This window comes from Sus scrofa, chromosome 13 (assembly GCF_054392235.1).
Source record: "Sus scrofa isolate SSC_HxYL_T2T_F1_AM1 chromosome 13, Sscrofa_HxYL_maternal_Yorkshire_Landrace_v2.0, whole genome shotgun sequence".
NCBI lineage: Eukaryota > Metazoa > Chordata > Mammalia > Artiodactyla > Suidae > Sus > Sus scrofa.
Window position 1 is genome coordinate 105,650,491 of NC_139395.1, and position 20,245 is coordinate 105,670,735.

The 20,245-nt window shown below is 42.3% G+C and overlaps 1 protein-coding gene and 1 long non-coding RNA gene across 4 annotated transcripts in view; one reads left to right on the forward strand and one right to left on the reverse strand.

Moving 5' to 3' along the window:
• Nucleotides 1-20,245, forward strand: part of LOC110256316 (uncharacterized) — a 347,057-nt gene that overhangs the window by 26,271 nt on the left and 300,541 nt on the right. Inside the window, exon 1 of one of the 2 annotated variants that reach the window (XR_014824182.1) lies at nt 16,441-16,623. The exons of the other annotated variant lie outside the window; for it this stretch is intronic. This is a non-coding gene — a long non-coding RNA (uncharacterized LOC110256316). Of the gene's footprint in view, nt 1-16,440; nt 16,624-20,245 lie in introns of those variants that run through there. 2 annotated transcript variants of the gene reach the window in all.
• ERICH6 (glutamate rich 6) overlaps nt 1-20,245 on the reverse strand; it is a 43,330-nt gene extending 23,085 nt beyond the window's left edge. For both annotated transcript variants that reach the window (XM_005657090.4, XM_084990056.1), the window contains exons 1-8: nt 16,443-20,245; nt 15,559-15,616; nt 11,530-11,621; nt 5,283-5,345; nt 4,994-5,049; nt 4,776-4,892; nt 1,539-1,652; nt 90-247 (exon numbers count right to left, since the gene is read on the reverse strand). In XM_005657090.4, coding sequence (XP_005657147.3) covers nt 90-247; nt 1,539-1,652; nt 4,776-4,892; nt 4,994-5,049; nt 5,283-5,345; nt 11,530-11,621; nt 15,559-15,616; nt 16,443-16,824 — 1,040 coding nt within the window. In that variant the 5' untranslated portion in view covers nt 16,825-20,245. The remainder of the gene's footprint in view (nt 1-89; nt 248-1,538; nt 1,653-4,775; nt 4,893-4,993; nt 5,050-5,282; nt 5,346-11,529; nt 11,622-15,558; nt 15,617-16,442) is intronic.

Below are 20,245 nucleotides of genomic sequence, written 5' to 3' on the forward strand. Positions count from 1 at the left end.
TCTATTTTGAGAAAACAAGGTTCATTTTACAAAAAGATCTCTAATTAGGTGGGCCTCGCTGAGTTTCAATATCAAAGACTCAATATTACCTCTGCAAAGCTTTTTCCTTTGCTTTGAGTCTGTCAGCTTCACTGCCATGGGCAGCATGAGGGTCAATACAGATTAATTCAGCTTTAGAGCTTTGGGTTTTTTGTTTTTCCTCATAGATGTAGTCAATCAGATTTTGGAAATAACTACAACAGTAGGTCTGAAAAACAAAGAGGTCATTTTTATCTCATCAGTCCTAGAGGAAAATAATTACAGGAGGGAAAAATTAAAAAAAAAATGGCTAATGGGGTTTTGGATAACAATCTAGCATAGCATTTTTGGTAACAGTTTTATTGAGATATAATTCGCATATCTTATAATTCACCCATTGGAAGTGTACAATCAATGGTTTTTAACATATTCACAGAAGATCAATTTTAGAACATGAAACCTGTGCCCATTAACAGTTACTCCTTATCCTCAGCCCCTGGCAATCACTGCTCTATTTGTTGTCACTATGGATTGCCTATTCTGGACAGTTCGTATAAATGGAATCACATAACATGTGATCCTTTATGGCTGGCTTCTTTCATTTAGCATAATGTTTTCACTTATGCTATAGCATGTATAAGTACTTCATTTGTTTTTTATGGCAGAATAATATTCCACTGTATAGAACAGATACTCCACATTTATTTGCCCATTCATCAGTTGATAGACATCCAGACTGTTTTCAGTTTTTGGCTGTTACAAATTGTGCTGCTATGAACATTTGTATACAAGTTTCTGTGTGGACATATATTGTCCATTTTCTTGGCTATATAAGGAGGAATGGAATTGTTTGTTGGGTTATATGTTAATTGCATGTTTCATTTTTGAGGGATTGCCAGACTATTTTCCAAAGTGGCTGAATTACTTTATATTCCCCCTCATCAGTGTATGAGGATCCCAGTTTTTCTACATCCTTGCCAACACCTGCTATTATCTGTCTTTTTGGTTATAGCCATCCCAGTAGTTGTGAAATAGTATCCCATAGTGATTATGATTTGTATTGCCCCGACTGCTAACACATAACTCTTTTAAGAATGGTATTGCAGTGGAAAGATGCAGAAGCAAATACTACTTGTGTTTAAAAGAATGGCCTTGCATGGAAAGATGCAGAAGCAAATACTACTTGTGTTAAAAAGAGTTCCCACTTTGGCTCAGCAGGTTAGGAACCCAACACAGTGTCCATGAGGATACAAGTTCAATCCCTGACCTCACTCAGTGGGTTAAGGATCCTGAGTTGCTGTGAGCTGTGGTATAAGTCACAGATGCAGCTCTGATCTGACATTGCTGTGGTTGTGGTATAGGCTGGTAGCAGCAGCTCCAATTTCAACCCCTAGCCTGGGAATTTCCATACACTGTGGATGCGACTGTTAAAAGAAAAAAATAAACATACATACATTCATAAATAAAAGTAGTGTCTAAAAATAACACTGTTTCCTCAGTAAACTCTCTTTAGGACTTACATGTTCTATGAGGTCAGAGGTGCTGTAGTCAGAGGAGACATCCATGTTGGAGAGGAATGTTCTTAGGTCACTGCCACAGAATTCACACTTGGGTGAAATCTCCTCCTCTTCTTCCTTTGGAGAGGAGAAAAAAAATGAAGACATGCCTACAGGGAAGCCCAGAGCCTCTCAGAACAGGAGGAGTCAGGGCCCTGGGCAGGGCCAGCGAATGTCCGGTCAGACAACAGGGGTGAGGAGGGGGGCTGGTACGTTCTGAGGAGACTGAGGTGGGGCTTGGGGTGTTCTGTCTGGTGCAGTTCATCGGGGTCAGCTGAGCCCATCAGGAGCTCTGTGGGTCCTTGAGATGCTTCCCAGTGTAAGAAGAAAGATGCAGACATGACTACTGTGGACATCAGAGTCCCTTGTTGAGGAGGGGATGTATAGTGTGTGACTGGATGCGAGGGACACAGGATAACACGTACTTGCTTTTGTGTAAGTGGTCTAAGGTGCTGGAATGCCATAAGCTCTTTCAAGAAGTATTGGCTGGAAGTTCCCGTTGTGGCGCAGTGGTTAACAAATCTGACTAAGAACCATGAGGTTGTGGGTTCCATCCCTGGCCTTGCCCAGTGGGTTGGGGATCTGCCGTGCTGTGAGCTGTGGTGTAGGTTCCAGACGCGGCTCAGATCCCGCGTTGCTGGGCTCTGACATAGGCTGGTGGCTACAGCTCTGATTCGACCCCTAGCCTGGGAACCTCCATATGCCATGGGAGCGGCCCAAGAAATGGCAAAAAAAAAAAAAAGAAGGATTGGCTAAGAAAAAGTTTTAACATTACTATGTAGGCCACTATTTACAATGATCAACCTTCTAAAATAGAGTCATTTCTCAAGGAAAGCCCTGAATTCCTTGTCTGTTGTGAAGGTAATCCTGTGGGGAGAGGGGGGCTGGGGGAAGCAAGAGGAGACTGGGAGTTAGGGGTCAGGTGACTCGGTGAGGGGTGGACGCATTATGTCCCTATTAGTGATCCGAGAGCATGGCTGTGACTGCAGAGGCTCCTGTGCAGGTGAGCAGCCAAGCCTCAGCACAGGCCTCCAGAAAAAGACCCAGATCATGACTTGCAGGTCATGAAGCTACCCGGGCATCTGTAGTTGCAAAGGAAACCACTCTCTGGGCCTGGCAAAATAGCTGCCATGGGGTCAGAGGGTGACTGAGAAGGATGGTACAGCCAGGGATCCTAAAGTCTAATATCTTTAGACCACTGAAAGTAGCCAATAATAAATACTGCACATCGCTAAAAGCAGAACACTTGAGAGGAAAGTCTTGTACTAGAGAGATGGTGATAACAAATCTAGGACACCTACCAAGTGATGGAATGGGCAGAGAGAGTGCGGCAATGCCAGGCCAGCTACAGCCTGTTACATGCCAGTGTTTTTGTAGTGAACTCCTCAGCCTGTGGCCCCTTCACCTGAGGGCAAAGCAAGTAGAGATGCTTCAGAAGACCATGAGTGGGGTTGGACTCTGCACCTCAAGGGGGTGTGTCTGAAATGGGGAGCTGGCCAACCAGGTGCTGCCGCCCTCGAACTAGACCAGTGTCAAGGCCCATTTTAGACAACTGGAAAGGTCTGCTGGGGATGTAGGCAGAGCCGGCCCTGCCTAGGGGCCAGTGCAGGGAAAGCTCTGTGCATGGGAGGCCACAAGGCCCTCCTCATGTGCAGGCTCATCTCTGGGTGTCAGAGGAGGAAAGCTCAAGAAACTTTCTGGATATAAGCCATAGTGCTTCAGAAAAAGAAGGATGCTGTGTTAAAGAAAGAATTTGTAAGAGTCTATATGGTGAGGGAGTTCCCTTTGTGGTGCAGTGGAAACGAATCCAATTAGAATCCATGAGGATGTGGGTTTGATCTCTGGCCTTACTCAGTGGGTCAAGGATCCAGCATTGGCATGAGCTGTGGTGTAGGTTGTAGATGAGGCTTGGATCTGGCATTGCTGTGGCTGTGGTGTAGGCCAGTGGCTACAGCTCCAATTCGACCCCTAGCCTGGAAACTTCCATATGCCACAGGAGCACCCCCCCAAAAAAAAAGAGTCTATGTGGTGAGCATAATATTTTGAAACCTGGACAAATATAAACAACAAAGTTTGACTCATATTACATCACATGATGTATTTAACATGTCACAGTGCATTACAATTGCATAGTTCAAGGTGCTGCACAAAATGGTAGTGATCACCAGCCACATTCATGCATCCATACAGCATGCCCATCAACTCCTACACACACCTGTGCTGCCCTGTCTCACATGACTGGTGTCTCTTATTTTCAGTGAACAAGCCTGCACTTTAGTGTGCACAGAAAAAATAACCAAAGAGGTTCCAGGCTGGGCCCACCTGGCAGTGCCGCCCAAGTTTGGAAATAATCGTGCTATCAGTCAGTCCCTCACCTCTCTGGTGAGGTGGGGTGGTGTTCATCCTTTGGAATTACTAAGATGATCTCTCTCTTGCCCATAGAACGCTGCTGTTAATCGGTCACTCAATGTGATCAAATACAGCTAATGTTCACCTATGCTTCCAGGCCTTATGGCCACTCTTAGGGGTTGAATTGCATTCCCCACAAGGCTATGTTGAATTTCTAGCCCCTGGTACCTGTGAATGTGGCCTTACTTAGAAATGGGATCTCTGCAGATGTAATCAAGATGAAGTCATTAGGGTGGGCACTAATCTGGTATGACTGATGTCCTTGGAGAAGAGGGACATTTGGACAGAGACATGGAGAGCACACTGGGACAACGGAGGCAGAGACTGGAGTGATGCAGCTGCAAGCCAAAGGATGCCAAGGATAGATGGCCACCACCAGAAGCTTGGAAGAGGCAGGAAGGGATGCTTCTCTCCAGGCTGGACTTGCTGACACCTTGGTTTTGGACTTCTAGCCTTCAAAACTGGGAGACAATACTTTTCTGTCACTGTCAGCTACCTCGTTTGTGGAACTTTGTTACAGAAGCCCTAGGAAGTGAATACAGCCCCTAAGTGCTCTTCCAAGTAAATGAGCCTTTTTTTTTTTTAAAAAAAGAATGCTCATGCTATAAAATTGGGTTGTGAGGATCGTTGTACAGCTATAAATGTAATAAAATTCACTGAATAATTAAAAAAATAAAAGCGAGTGACAGTAAAAAAAAAAAAGAATGTTTACTGTCTTTTGTGCAAATCACTGTATGGCTTTTTACACCATTTATTACCATAAAAATAAAAAATAGTATGAATGAAAATCACCTTGAATGTAATGCCTAAATTGGAACTCTCCTGTTTGAATGTCAGAATGGATGGCGGCCCGATGCTGGGTAGTGTTCTCAGAGATGGTTCAAAGAGTGTTATGAAGTCTTCCTTAAACTAAATTTTAAAGAGAAAGAAAGAAAAAAAAAATCGAAGATTCAATAAGTGATTTTTACCATGAATACAGTATGCTAGTTGGACTGATAAACATGTCTTACCTCCAGCTCACATAAAATACTTAGTTTTGGCTCGTCTGGATTAATTATCCATTTTTCTAAAGAGAAAAGGATAGGTTTAGAAGGAAAGTTTACACTTGTGCAGTCTATTCTATTGTCTCTAGTTTGAAAACCCTAGCCCCCCAATTCCCCTCCCCACCCTGCCCCATCTAAGTGCCCAGAAACCCTGCCTTCACCACCTTCTTGCATATATTCTTAGGGGGGATTGGGCAGTTCCCCATGGGCAGTTTGCCTTTGCCAGCAGAGGGGATGATGCTAAACATCCAGTTACCTCTCAGCTTAGAAGCTAGATTTTCAGGTTCATCTTCCTTCTTTACAGAGGGCATTCCCTTCTCTGCAAAAAGAGTGTACATTTGTCATTAACTCTGACAGAGGAAAGAAAAGAAGCTCAATAGAAAATAAAATATGCCTCTTGGAAAAGTAAGTGCCCTGATTGTGTGTTTTATCTTTTAATTTTTGGCCTTTTCCCAAATAACATTTTATCAACAGTAAGTAATGAACAGAAGAGACTCACTACTAATGTATCACATTAAAAAAATACTTCTAGGGGAGTTCCTGTCATGGTGCAGCAGAAACGAATCTGACTACGAACCATGAGGTTCAATCCCTGGCCTCGTTGAGTGTGTTAAGAATCCATCATTGCTGTGAACTGTGGTGTAGGTCGAAGACTCAGTTTGGATCCTGCGTTGATGTGGCTGTGGTGTAGGCCAGCAGCTGTAGCTCTGATTTGACCCCTGACCTGGGAACCTCCATATGCCGCACTGCGACCCTAAAAAGAAAAAAACACCTGAGAGTTCCCTGATGCCTCAGGGGGTTAAGGATCTGGCATTGTGACTGCTGAGGCTCCGGTCACTGCTGTGGTGCAGGTTTTATCCCTGGCTTGGGAACTTCAGCATGTCATGGACATGGCAAAAAAAAAAAAAAAAAAAAAAAAAGAAAATTCCTAGCTGCTTTCTGGTCTTAGAATGCAACACAAATGCATGTTTTGCTTGATTATAATCATGGTTTGCAGACTCTTTCATGTTCTGCCTTTTAAAATTACTGTTCTGGGGAGTTCCCATTGTGGTTCAGTGGTAATGAACCTAACTAGTATCCATGAGGACTCGGGTTCAATCCCTGGCTTCACTCAGTGGGCTAAGGATCTGGCATTGCCATGAGCTATGGTGTAGGCCGCAGACATGGCTTGGATCTGGCATGGCTGTGGCTGTGGCTGTGGTGTAGGCTGGCAGCTACAGCTCTGATTTGATCCCTAGCCTGGGAACTTACATATGTGGTAGGTGTGGCCCTAAAAAGACAAAATAAATAAATAAAAGTACTATTCTGTCTTATTTATGACTATTATTCTGTAAAAGATTTTTCAAGGAGTCTTGGGGGAGAGGGACAGTTACCAGTTCAAGACAGTGAATTAAACCCCCAGAATAGAGGGGATTAAGATGGCGGAATAGAAGGACTGGAGCTCAACTTCTCTCCTAAAAATAACAAAATTCACAACTAAAGGCTGAACAATCTTCAACCAAATGGACCGGAAACCTTTAAAAAGCTATCCTACTCCAGAAGACAAAGAGGAGGCCACATCAAGAGCTTCTTCCTGAAACATGAACATGGACACCAGCTATTCTTGTAAGGACCCAACCTCCAAAATCTGCTTGACTGCTTAGGATTTGACTTTTTTGGAATGAGAAAGATACCCTCAGGAATTAAAGACTGTGTTTGCTGCTAAACTCCAGGAAGTTCTGAGTGAGTGAAGTTTTGACAAACCACATAAAGCTAACTCTGTCTTCCTTGTGCTTAGGGCTACTGATCCTGCTTGCAGCGGGGGTGGGGGGGGTGGGGGGTAGGGGGAGGGGTCTGACAGAGGCAGTCAGTCCCTTCACAGCCTTTCATCTGTATGTGAGATATTAAATATCACAACCCAGTTCCAACTTCACTACCAGGAAAAAAAAATCTATGTTACTATTACATGATTAGACTCAACCATTCACTCTTCCTTTCTAAAAAACCTGAAACCACCTGGCATTACAGATATTTAACTGCAACATACATGAGTTGCTAATATCTATGTATGGTTTATGCATAGTATATGTAGCTAGTATCTATGTATAAATTCTCTATGAAAGATTTAGGTGTAAATAAATAAATAAATAAACCCCCAGAATAATTCCCTCTGCAGATTCCAGGGCAGTAATGAAAATAGGGAAGGCATGAGCCACTTTGTCTAGAAGGTAAAGCAGATAAGATTGGAATGACGAAAAAACAATCAGAATAACCTAAAATGGGACAGAGGTAAAGGAAAGGGGCATACCCATTTTCCCAGCAGAGCCAGGGCTGCTGCTGGAGAGACAAGCTTTAGATGACAAACTTCCTGGAGTTCCTGTTGTGGCAAAACAGAAATGAATCCAACTTGAGGATGTGGGTTCTATCCCTGTCCTCGACCAGTGGGTCGAAGATCTGGTGTTGCTATGGCTGTGGTGTAGGCTGGCAGCTGTAGCTTCAATTCGACCCCTAGCCTGGGAACTTCCATATGCCACGACTGTGGCCTTAAAAAGCAAAAAAACAAAAAACAAACAAAAAACTTCCTATGTGGAATAGCCAAACAATTTCAAAATATGTTTTAGGCATTTTGTCCAACAGAAATGCCAGCAGAGATATAAAAAAAAAATGAATGAACAAAGATTTTTCATTGAGGCATTATTCCATTATTCATTACAGAGAAGAGGTCAAGACACAAAACCAACCCAAACCAAACAACTCTGAAACATCTCACAACCAGATGTATTACATAAGTCACAGTAACTATATGTATGTAAGGGAATACTATTCAGTCATGTCAAAAAATTAGATCAATCTTTCCTAACCTGGAAGGATGTCCATGATACACTGCTATGTAAAAAAGTTTAAAGAAAAAACTGCTGTTATTCCCAAGAAATGTCATTATCCAGTAGACTTTCAACTGATAAACTATTAGAATGAGAAAGTTCAGCAGTGTGGGGAGGTCAGATACAAGATACATACATTGAAATCAGTAGTTTTCCTAAACATTGACAATAACCAGTTAGAAAATGTAATAGGATGGAGTTCCCTTGTAGCTCAGTGGGTTAAGGATCTGACGTTGTCACTGTTGTGGCTCAAGTTTGAAACCTGGCCCAGGAATTTCTGTATGCTGTGGGCATGGCCAAAAAAAGGGCAGAAAATGTGACAGAAAAAAGATTCCAATTGTTACATTAATAAAGGACAACTATAAAATATCTAGAAATAAACTAATAGGAACTGCATATGAGTTCTCTATTTTAAAAAACCATAACTATGAAAGAAGATCTGAAAAAATTGAAAAGGTATGTCAGGTTCCTGCTGTTCAAGTAATCAAATAAGGGGGCTCTAATGCCTGGGTAGCCAATCATAAGCAAAGTGAAACCTAAGCCAGAATCAATTCCTCAAGGTTAATGCCTTAGGGTTAAGACCAGCCAATTACAAACAGCCAACAGGGCTTTCCCAAACAATGCAAAAGCAACAGCCAATCAAATAAACTTCTTTGTTCTGCTCCCACATCTCTTGAAAAACTTCTCCTTAAGAAAAGACAGCCTGTTCAACAAGTGGTGCTGGGAAAAACTGGACAGCCACATGGAAAAGAATGAAATGAGAACACTCCCTAACACCATGCACAAAAATAAACTCAAAATGGATTAAAGACCTAGATATAAGACCAGACACTATAAAACTCTTAGAGGAAACCAGAGGCCAAACACTCTCCAACATAAATGACAACAACATCTTCTCAGATCCACCTCTTAGAGTAATGACAGTAAAAATAAAAATAAACAAATGGGACTTAGTTATACTTAAAAGTTTCTGCACAGCAAAGGAAACCCTAAACAAAATGAAAAGGCAACCCACAGGATGGGAGAAAATATTTGCAAATGAATTGACTGACAAAGGATTAATTTCCAAAATTTATAAACCGCCTCCTACCATTCAATACCAAAAAAACAAACAAGCCCATCAAAAAATGGGCAGAAGATCTAAACAGACGATTCTCTGAAGAAGACAAATAGATGGCCAAAAAACACGTGAAAAGATGTTCAACATCACTCGTTATTAGAGAAATGCAATTCAAACCCACTATGAGGTACCACCTGACACCAGCCAGAATGGCCATCATCAAAAAGTCTACAAAGAATAAGTGCTAGAGAGGGTGTAGAGAAAAAGGAACCCTATTACACTGTTGGTGGGATTGAAAATTTGTGCAACCACTGTCGAAAACAGTATGGAGATTCCTCAGAAAACTAAAAATAGAACTACCATTTGATCCAGCAGTCCCACTCCTGGGCATCTATCCAGAGAAAACCATGACTTGCAAAGACACATGTACTCCAATATTCATTTCAGCACTATTTGCAATAGTCAAGACATGGAATCAACCTAAATGTCCATCGACAGAGGAGTGGATCGAGAAGATGTGGTACATATGTACAATGGAATATTACTCAGCCATTAAAAGGTACAAAATACCAGCATTTTTAGCAACATGGATGGACCTAGAAATGATCATGCTAAGTGAAGTCAGCCATACAATGAGATACCAACATCAAATGCTTTCACTGACACGTGGAATCTGAAAAAAGGGCACAATGAACTTCTTTGCAGAACAGATCCTAACTGACAGACTTTGAAAAACTTGTGGTTTGCAAAGGAGGCAGTTTTGGGGGGGATGTGCTGGGGTTGTGGGATGGAAATCCTATAAAATTGGATTGTGATGATCATTGTACAACTATAAATGTAATAAATTCATTGAGTAAAAAACAAACAACAACAAAAAAACTTCTCCTTGGATCTTGTCTGTGGAGTGCTCCTAACCACTTCCAGTTTGGCTCTGCCAGATTCCAAGCCTTGTCTGCCCAAATAAACTCTTAAAAATTTGAATATGTCTCAATTTATCTTATTATTTTTTTTATGGGCCACACCCGAGGCTTAATGGAGGTTCCCAGGCTAAGGGTCAAATCAGAGCTACAGCTGCTGGCCTACACCATAGCCATGGAGGATCCAAGCCATGTCTGTGACCTACACCACAGCTCACAGCAACACTGGATCCTTAACCCACTGAATGAGGCCAAGGATCGAACCCGAAACCTCATGGTCACCAGTCAGATTCGTTTCCCCTGCACCACAATGGGAACTCCCTCAGCTTATCTTTTAATAATGCAAAGCAAGACCAGAGTCAACATGTCAAATTCCATTGAAAAACCTCATCACAACTACATTGACTGTGTAGATTAATTTGGGAATAGTTAGCACTTTTTAATGTTAGATTTAATATTAATATTAATTATAAATTTAATTTAACATTTTTATGTTCAACTATGTGCAGACCCTCCAGTGACTTCCCACTTCATTCCCACTGAATGAGATTTGGTCCTCATTGTCTCTCTGACTTTATCCCATAGGATTCACCTCATTATTTACTCCACCACAGCCACACGGGCCTTGTTCTAAAAGGAAGCACTTGGAGTTCCCATCGTGGCACAGCGGAAACGAATCCGACTAGGTCCCATGAGGTTGCGGGTTTGATTCCTGGCCTCGTGCAGTGGGTTAAGGATCCGGTGTTGCTATGACGGCTTGGATCTCTCATTGCTGTGGCTCTGGTGTAGGCCGGTGGCTACAGCTCTGATTAGACCCCTAGCCTGGGAACTTCATCCCCAGAGAAAATCATCACTCACCTCCTTGAGGTCTTTAATTCAGATATTTCAGCTTTTCAGTAAAGATTTCCCTGAGCATCCTGTGTATGCTTGCACCTGGCTGCCCAACATTTCCCATCCCTCTCTCTGCTTTATTTTTCTTTCTTAGCACTTACATCATCTAAGGCATAATATATTTACTTATTTTGTGTATTATTTATCTCACTATCCCCTCTGCCTCCCACAATTTAATTGAAGGCCACTGAGGCAGGGTTTGTCTGCTTTGTTCATTGCTGTTTCCCCAGAGCAGGAAACTGACCAATGACAGGTGTTTGGATGTATGTGCTCAGTAAATATCTGATGAATAAGTGATGCAACATAAAGCATACAGTAAAGTTGAAAAGAAAGGCTGTCCATAGTGATGACTTCTGAGGGATATATTGGGATAAGTTAAGAATTTCATGTTTCTATTATATTTCTCTTAATGGTCTGACATTTTAAAAACAGCATGTCTGTTACTGTATAATAAAAAAAGATATGTATCAAAATGTGATGGCAGATTATTTCTTGATGTCAACACAAATGCTACCATTTATGAAAGACTCATTGCCAAGGAGTCTAAATATGGAATCTCATTTTGATCTTCATAACAGTCCTGTGACAGAAGGATTATCATGGCCAACAGAGGAAGAGAGTCAGCGAGGGGGCTAAGTGACTTGCCCAGTCATTGCAGTAGTTTGTGCTGAGGCTAGGGTTCAGTCCTAACTGTTCTCCTGGATGCCTACACCAGTGCTCTGTCTGGCGTGCGATCCCATCTCCCAGCAAAAGCTGTAAAAACAAAATACTCACTCAGTTGCTGCATGCCAGACAATTCTTGTAGCCAGCTTTCTTCTGTTTGTACTGATATTGGAATTCTTGGATGCAGATTTTGATAGATAGCTCTGAAATTTAGACAAAATGTTAGTTTTGTCTAAATATACCTATATAGTTGTTAGCAGTTCTTTTAAATATAGTATATATATATATATTTTTGTCTTTTTGCCTTTTGAGGTCCACTCCCGTGGCATATGGAGGTTCCCAGGCTAGGGGTTGAATCGGAGCTGTAGCCGCCGGCCTACGCCAGAGCCACAGCAACTCAGGACCCGAGCCATGTCTGCAACCTACACCACAGCTCATGGCACTGCCAGATCCTTAACCCACTGATCAAGGCCAGGGATTGAACCCTCAACCTCATGGTTCCTAGTTGGATTCGTTAACCACCGAGCCATGACAGGAACTCTTAAATATAGTATATTTTAACAAACAAATAACAGCTGTTCCTAGAAGATCCTGATTTCTTTTTTCTTCGAAATATTTTCTTACATTCTTATGTCTTCAGTAACGAAGGGCGCAGTATATTTGCCACGTGTCTGTTTTTTGCAAAGTACTCCTTTCGCAATCCTGGAGGCTCCCAATACTGTATTACTTCCCCCAGGAGTAAATTACTACCTCTGTATCTGTGCATGTGTGTTGGTAGTGGTAGCGGTGATAATGGTATGCGCGTTTAAACATTTATTTGAATTTAAATTCGAATGTAGTGTTCATTTTAAAATAGCTTTAAAAATAATCCCACCTCTTTTTAAAGAGTTGAAGTTAAATTCATTGTAATTAAGCAATCTGTATTCTTTCCACAAGTAATCACTTATTATTGACATGATAGGAAGCAGGAATTTACTGACTTTTACTAGCTAAAATGACTGTTATGGTAACAAGTACGTAATAACTATTGCTTTTCAAGTTCCTTTGGCTCTTTGAATTTCAGTTTTTTGCCATAATTTGCTGGCTCTTCTAAAATTATGAAGCAATTTTTTTCCAAGTAACTTAGCCAGCTTTAGGATTGTCACTTTTTCACTTTGCTCAGTCCTGTTTGTCTGACCTCCCAGGGAAAGTGATGGGACCAAAAATAAATCCCTAAACAACATTTTACATTTGAGTTTTTTTCCCCAATTCAACAGTTAACAAAATTACTCCTAAACTCATTAACATTACTCGTCTAAATCTCTTTGCTTTCCTTAAATCAACAAAGACTTCTTTTTAAATTCTTTGTGAATACGGCAGATGACTGAGGATAGGAACAGAATTAACATTTCCTGAAAGCTTACTGTGTAGCAGTATATACATAGTAGTTGCTTTACTCACATTATTTCACTTAATCTTTACAAAAACCAATCAAGGTAGGAATCAGTATGCCCTTTCTACAGGCAAGGAAATCGAGGCTCTAGGGAGTCCTCTCAAAATCATGCAGATGGGGCCCAGACCTGTTTGGCTGCAGTAACTGTGTTTCTTTGTATTCAGCTGCCTCCTAAAGTTTGCTCCATTTTCAATCAGAATAGTAACAGGGCAATTAAAAGTAGAAGCTGAACCAATATTTGTTGCCATTTTTGTGACTTTTCAGGACAGATTTTCTTAAATACACAATTTCCTCAGATTCACCAGAGAATGCTTTGAAGTATAAAATAGGTATCTTCTTGGAAAGATTTATGAGCAGAAATTAAGAATTAGATCTAGGAAAGCGAGGTTCACCTATAGTTGAAAGTCCAGGTCAAGATGGCACTTGAACACACAACTCTCCCCTCATTTCCTTCCCAAGATCTTGCAGAGCTAACAAACACTTAAGAACACAGACAGGCGGTAGCCCTGGAAAATAAGAAAGGTCACCAGTAGACAAGTACTATTGAAGAAGTCCTTAAAAGAAAGAAAGTTAATGGCCTCAGGTTGATGGAAAACTAGGGTAGAGACCACCACAGCTCAAGATGAAAGAGGTAAGTAAAGTTATTCTGAAGGGAACTCCTAAGACTCTCCCGGCTCAGACTCGACCAGAAGCAGAGAGGAGGGGGCTGGGGACTGTCCTCAGTGCAGTTCAGGGAGTGAACACAGAACAGGTGGCCAACAGGCCCCTTCCTTCCTTCTTACACAGGGCAGTTGGCATCAGTCGTTTCTATTTCCAGATGACGCTCAAAGCACTGCTTTCTAAAAAGGGTGGTCAGTCTGCCTGGGGAGGCTTTAGGTCTGAAAGTGAAGCAAGGGCAGGATGAGGTCACTCAGGAGCTGCCCAACAGGCTTGGGTGAGAAAGGAGGAAGGGAAAGTCACCCAGGGAAGAAGTGCATGAGGAACTCCAGCCACATAGTAAAGTGGACTTGTTCTAACTCTAGAAATTGGGCTTATCCAGCTGGATGCTCCACAGGAAGCTGGCAGTGACATGCTCCACCCACCCACTCAGGACTCCCAGTCAACCTTCCTCTGCCAGCCCCAGTAGGAAACAGAACTCTCAGCTGCAGAAGGACCCCATTTGAGGTACCTACCCATAATTCATTGATATATACACATGGATAATGAAGGATTACCAGTCACTTAAGGTCAATAAGTATCACAGAGAGTTCCCGTCATGGCACAGTGGAAATGAATCTAACTAGGAACCATGAGGTTGCGGGTTCCATCCCTGGCCTCACTCAGTGGGTTAAGGATCTGGTGTTGCTGTGAGCTGCAGTGAAGGCTGGCGCCTGTAGCTCTGCCTGGACCCTTAGCTTGGGAACCTCCATATGCCGCGGGTGTGGTCCTTAAAAGACAAAAGACAAAAAAATAAAAATTAAAAAATTAAAAATTAAAAAAAATAAGTAGCATGGAATAGATGGAACAAGATGAACAGAACAACTGATCTTGAAAGAAAAAAGAAGAAATTGGTTATTGGTTTTCAATTTTTAGAATCAATCTCTGAAGCACTAAGAGCTAATTATAAATTACGAAACATACACATAATAAAGCTTGGCAGCATAACATGACTATATGATGTATATTGTGATAAAATTTGTTATATAATTTGTTGTTAATTGGGTGAGGAAAAGGTGAGAGGAGAAAGAAAAAGAAGTAGAAGTGCATTAAGATACTAATTTTTCAAAATAGAATTAATAATCACTAATATTAATAAATCAAGACGTAGAGTAGGACTTAAAGTCCTAAAGATTAAAAAACTAAAAATAATCTAACTACCAAAAATGGAGAAGAGGAGAAGTGGTATGAGTTACATTCCTCAACTTTCATGGTGGGAAAGCAGTAGCTATGTCAAAAATTAATAAATCAAGGGATAAAAATATGCTATTTAAATTATGCTGGAAACAAAGCAAAATGCTAAAGTTTGGTGAGTGGGAGTGGGGAGCGGAGAAGGGTACGGAGATTTTAGACTTTATACTTTTGAGTAGTTTAATATTTTAACCATATACACATCTTTTATTAAAATGCTGAAGTAAAAGGATAAATAAAAACATGTAAGTGGAATAGAATAATTCTCCTGCTTAAAAAATTGAAAGTTTCTTATAAAAGCAAAACTTAGGTGAACAATAATGTGAGATTGTGGACTCATGTTTGCTTTGAGATTTCAGTGAAGATTTATAAAGATGCCCTAAAAGGTGTTTTTCTGGTGTCTTCCTATTATAGTTAAGAGTGCTTGAAGGCTAATAGCAAGAACAGCCACAAAAAGAAAAGATTGTACTTTTCGACTCTCCTCCATGAGTGTCCCTGACCACTCTTGAATTTAGCCAAAATAGACTTATGTCCTAAAGTTTCATAGCACTTACTATTGTGCACATGACATTCAGTTACGATTTCATGTTATACATGAAAACAGACATGTCATCTCTACAGGTAGATAAACTGGAGATGGGCAGGGACACTGTCTCTTTCTCCAAAGTGTCTAACAGTGTAGATCACCAAAAAAAGAACACTTTTTGAATAAATTACTTGTAAATGCCTTGGATGATTTTTACTCTACTTCTTGATATGTTTATCCAAAAAGTAAACATCATCAGCTTTAAAAAATAATATAAAAACTGAAAACATCTTACCTATCTAAACTCATATCAGACGTGTCTTTCCTAAATGTCTGAAATATCTTAGGAAAAGCTGTTGAATGAAGCAGTAAACAATTTAGTCATTCCCTTTAAGTCAGTGGTTCTCAAAAGGACAGTTTTGCCCTCCAGGACATATTGGGCAATGTCTAAAGACATTTTTGATTGTCACTAGCCCGGTAGGGACCAGTGGCATGGTCAGAAGTAGAGGCCAGGGATGCTGCTAAACATGTTGTAATGCAGAGGACAGCCGTGTCCCCCTGCCCTCAACACGTGGTCGCCCCAACAAAGAATTATCCTGACCAAAATGAGATGGATAAATCTACTCTAAATAACTGTTCTGCCTCTGTTTTTAAGGAAGTGGCTGGGGTGGTTTCAGTATAGGAAGTTAAGCATGAAAGTGAATTCTTTTTTGCAGGGCTGTCTCATTAGCAGAGCACCCTTAAGGCAGTACTCCTTCAGTGGTGTGTGTGTGTGCGTGTGTGTGTGTGTGTGTGTGTGTGTGTGTGTGTGTGTGTGAGTGAGAGAGAGAGAGAGAGAGAGAGAGAGAGAGAGAGAGAGAGAGAGAGAGAGGGAGAGAGAATGAATATGAGAGGACGCAGTCATTGAATGCACGCGGAAGCGTTATAAGATGAACATTCGGTACAGCTCTGCCTGCTTCCAGTTTTGTGATGCTTTCCCTCTTTATCCTAAGTTGTGAACCATCACCGTTCAGCCAAGATTTTAGTGTTTTTGACAGAAGGGACCGAGATAGGGCTATGTGTGAAGTGAGGTCTGTATTTGGAAAGAGACACCCGGGTAGACGAAGACTCTAAAATAGTTGGATCAGCTCTCCCCCGGACAAGGAAGGCTTAGAGGAAGGGGAGGGGGGTGGGCGGTACTTTTCTGGGAGGAGGTGCTGGACGATGTGCTCTCGCTCTGCTCCGGCGGTGTCTGGCTCCACGTCAGACTCGGCGTCCCGCTGAGCGGCGGTGTCGGGCTCAGACTGGGGCTGACGATGCTGGTAAAGCGGGGGCGAAAGATTTTCGATTCGTCCTCATCGCCATCACTGAAGTCCAGAAGGTCCCACAAGTACTCTTCGCTGAACCTCGCATGGACCTCCAGTTTCTTCTCCGCTTCCGCGTCCTCCTCCATCTCCCTTTCCTCTTCCTCCATCACCTCTATCTCCTCCTCTACTTCCTCCTCCATCTCCACTTCGTCTTCCTCCTCGTCCTCCTGTCCCCGCTCCTTCTCCAGCTTTCTGATGCTGCGACGCGAGTGCATGGTGGTTGTGGCGGAGGAGAAGCGAGATCACAGCTAAGGCAGGGGACACTGGCGGGTCCAGGCTTGCGGCGCGCGCCCTCTAGTGCGTCCGTCTCCCGGGGCAACGGGCAGCCTCGCGGCCCCACAGTCTGGACTTTAACGCCGCAGGACCCCTCAAATGGGAGGACTGGCGCTGGCAGGAGAGGGGCGGAGGGGCAGGCAGCGGCCAAGGGCACCACTGCAAGCTCTTTTTGCACCTGCTCCCGGAGTCTTAGAGAACCCAATCGGTCTACCTCGAACGGATCTCCCTTTCCAATTTTTCTTAGCTCCTTTGGAGCCAGACTTCTAAAATATTTTTTTTAATTTAAATATAGTTGACTTACTATATTAAGTTGTTTCTGGTATATAGTATAATGATTCAAAATTTTGTAGATCTTACTCCATTTAAATTTATTATAAAATATGATGGAGCTAGTTTTTTGCTTTTGTTTTGTTGTTTTCAGTGAGGGAGGGTGAGTGGCTGCTAGCGATAGACACCTATAAGGCCACTTGGTTTTGCCAATGCCAGAGTTTGGTTTTGGAGTGGACAGATGCTTGTTGGAGCTTACGATAAAATTTTATTTACAAAAGCTGGCACCAGTCCGTGGTCATAGTTCGCTGGTCTGAGTTTTTAAAATATTGCCATAAATGCTATTTATCTCGTTTAGTTAGATTTTTGGCGCTCCACACATTTTGCACTCAAGACAGCTGCCTTGCTCTAGTCTGGGGCCTGACTCTGTTCCCTCCATCTACCCATCCTGGAGATGGAAAAGACCTGAGGCATCTGGCCACTAAGGCATAACCCGTGTCTTTCTGGAACCTTGTTTTAGCTCATCATACTTGTTACCAGCCTGAGCAGGAAATGAACTCAGATTCAGCAGCTTGTGGCTCAAAAGTCAATTTTGGAGAGACGAGGTTTGGTGGAAAAAGGAAGATGTTTTATTCAGGGAGTGGCAAACTGGGGAGATGGTGAACCAAAGCCATCTCCCAGTTGCCAAATCAGAGGGCAAGAGTTTTTAAAGGATGCGTGGGAGGTGGGTTGGGGGGTGGTGGTGGTGGTGATGGTCTATGTGAAGACCTGATTGGCTCCAACAATCACCTTGAAACTGCTCCTGCAGTGGTCTGGTCAGCATCATCCTGACTGTTTTAAAGTGCAGTTAATCTTCAACTTCAGGGCTGGTTTGTTGCTCTTTTCTTGAGGCCAGTTCCTGGAATTATGCTTGCCATAAATTCAGTACTGCTCAAGATGGAGCAGTTTATGTCATGGCTACCGTTTGGTCATCATGCTTTTTCTCTCTGGTGACGGTTAAAGCAACGGAGGAACAGGTCTCAGATGCTATTATCTATGTCCTTCAGGGAGGAACTAAAGATTCTGTGACTGCTATATGGCTGATTTCCTGTTTAAATTGTTACCAGTTCTCTAGGCCTAATTGCTATTTTTGTCACTACATGGCTACATTCTTTCAATCATTAATTCTTGAGCCAGATTTTTGTGACTCCTGGTAGGCCCCTAAGAGACTAAAGCCTTTTTCTACAAATAAAAACAAGAGACACAGAAGGGCTTTAGTACCTGGGAGGGTACTGCAGGGTCCTCTCTGTTTCAAACCTACTAAAATTTGTGTAAAATATTTGCATATACCAAAAAAGGTATACAAAATAATATAGTGGACATTTGTTTATCTACTACTCAGATTGGAGATGTAACTTCACTGTACAGTTCAGCTTCATTTTAAAAGCCCCTCAATATTGAGAAGTGTTTCTGGTGGGAGGGACTGTGTTCCTGCTGTTTGACTTCACTTCTAAGGTAATGGAAGCCAACTAAAATACTGTGTGGCTGAGGACATCTGGGTGTTGTGAAAAGGGTTTGGATGACCCTTATAATAAGTGACCGGAGCTAGGCTTAGATGCCTCATTGTATGATCTCTGCTAAATCACCTTACATCTTTCAGCCTCAGTTTCCCTGGAAGTCAATTGGGAACAATAATACTTACCCCCTAAGATGTATGAGAAGACAATAACTGTGAAATGACCGCCCACAACTGTCAGGGAATTTCAGCCAAAGTCTACCAGTAACGGATATGTATTTAAATAAGTTGGATTTTTTACTGTTGAGCAAGGTATCTTAGTAAGTGGATGTAAGAAAGAAACTAAAACAGGATTTTAGGCTTTGGTTAGATGACTTGGGAGAGGGTCTCAGGGGGCAGGGTTTTGCTGTGAATTGGATGCTGTCAGAAAGTGGGGCGTTCTGTGATGGGATATTTTGTATGGTACAGTGACTGCATTTTTGTCTATGCTTAGACAAAAGCATGAAGTGGCTTTGTGTTTCATTTTATCACGGCATCAGAGGAAACATGCCTTACTTTGTTTGGGCTGCCATAACAAGTTATCATAAACAGGGTGGCTTATAAACAAATTTATTGCACATTGTTCAGGAGGCTGGGAATTTCAAGATCAGGGTGGTGGCAGGTTTGGTATCTGGTGAGAGCCCACTTCCTGGGTCATAGATCTCTGCTTTTTGGATCTGTCCTTACATGGCAGAAGGAATGAAGCAACCCTCACAGCCTCTTTTATGAGGGCACTAATCTCATCGATGAGGGCTCTGTCCTTATGACCTAATCATCACCCAAAGGCTCCGCCTCCATGTACCATCACATTAGAGCATGGGTCAAGAGTCTGGCAAGCTCTCGGGCACTGGTGCAGAACAAGGCAGGTGAGAGGCACGAAACTGCTCTGCATTCCAGAGAGTCGGAGAGAAAATACACACAGAATATTGTTGGAAGAAGAGCTCTTGCAGACTGTCGGAATAGTCAAACAGATGAGAGGACATTTGATCTGCTTTGGAAGGAAGGGTAAATGTGGTGTTTGGAAAGGAGAGTGAAAAGCATTCAAAAGCATTCTAGCACACCCAGGGTAGGAAAGGGGGCCAGCACAGGGAAGTATGGGTGGAGATGTTGAGGTAATATTAAGATAAATGGATTAAAAAAAACACCCCATCCCTTTCCTGGGCAATAAAAGCATTTTGATGCTAAAAGTCTTCCATCCTAGAGGTCATGAAATTCAGCTGGCCACTTCTACTTAGGGGAAGTGACTTGTTTGAGGAAAAGCAAATTTGTTTGTTTCTAGGGTTGTCAGAGAGCACACTGGGAATCAGTTTTTTTTGTTTTGTTCTTTTCATTTTTGTCCACCCCTCAGCATATGGAGTTCCTGGGTCAGGGAACAGATCCGAACCCAGTGATGACCTAAGCTGCAGCTGTGGGCAATGCCGGATCCTTAACCCGCTGTGCTGGGCTGGGGATTGAACCCGTGTTTCAGTGCTCCCAAGACGCTGCCTATTCCCTTGTGCCACAGTGGGACCTCCACACACTGGGAATTAGGATGTGTGTTGAGATGGAGGCTGGGAAAG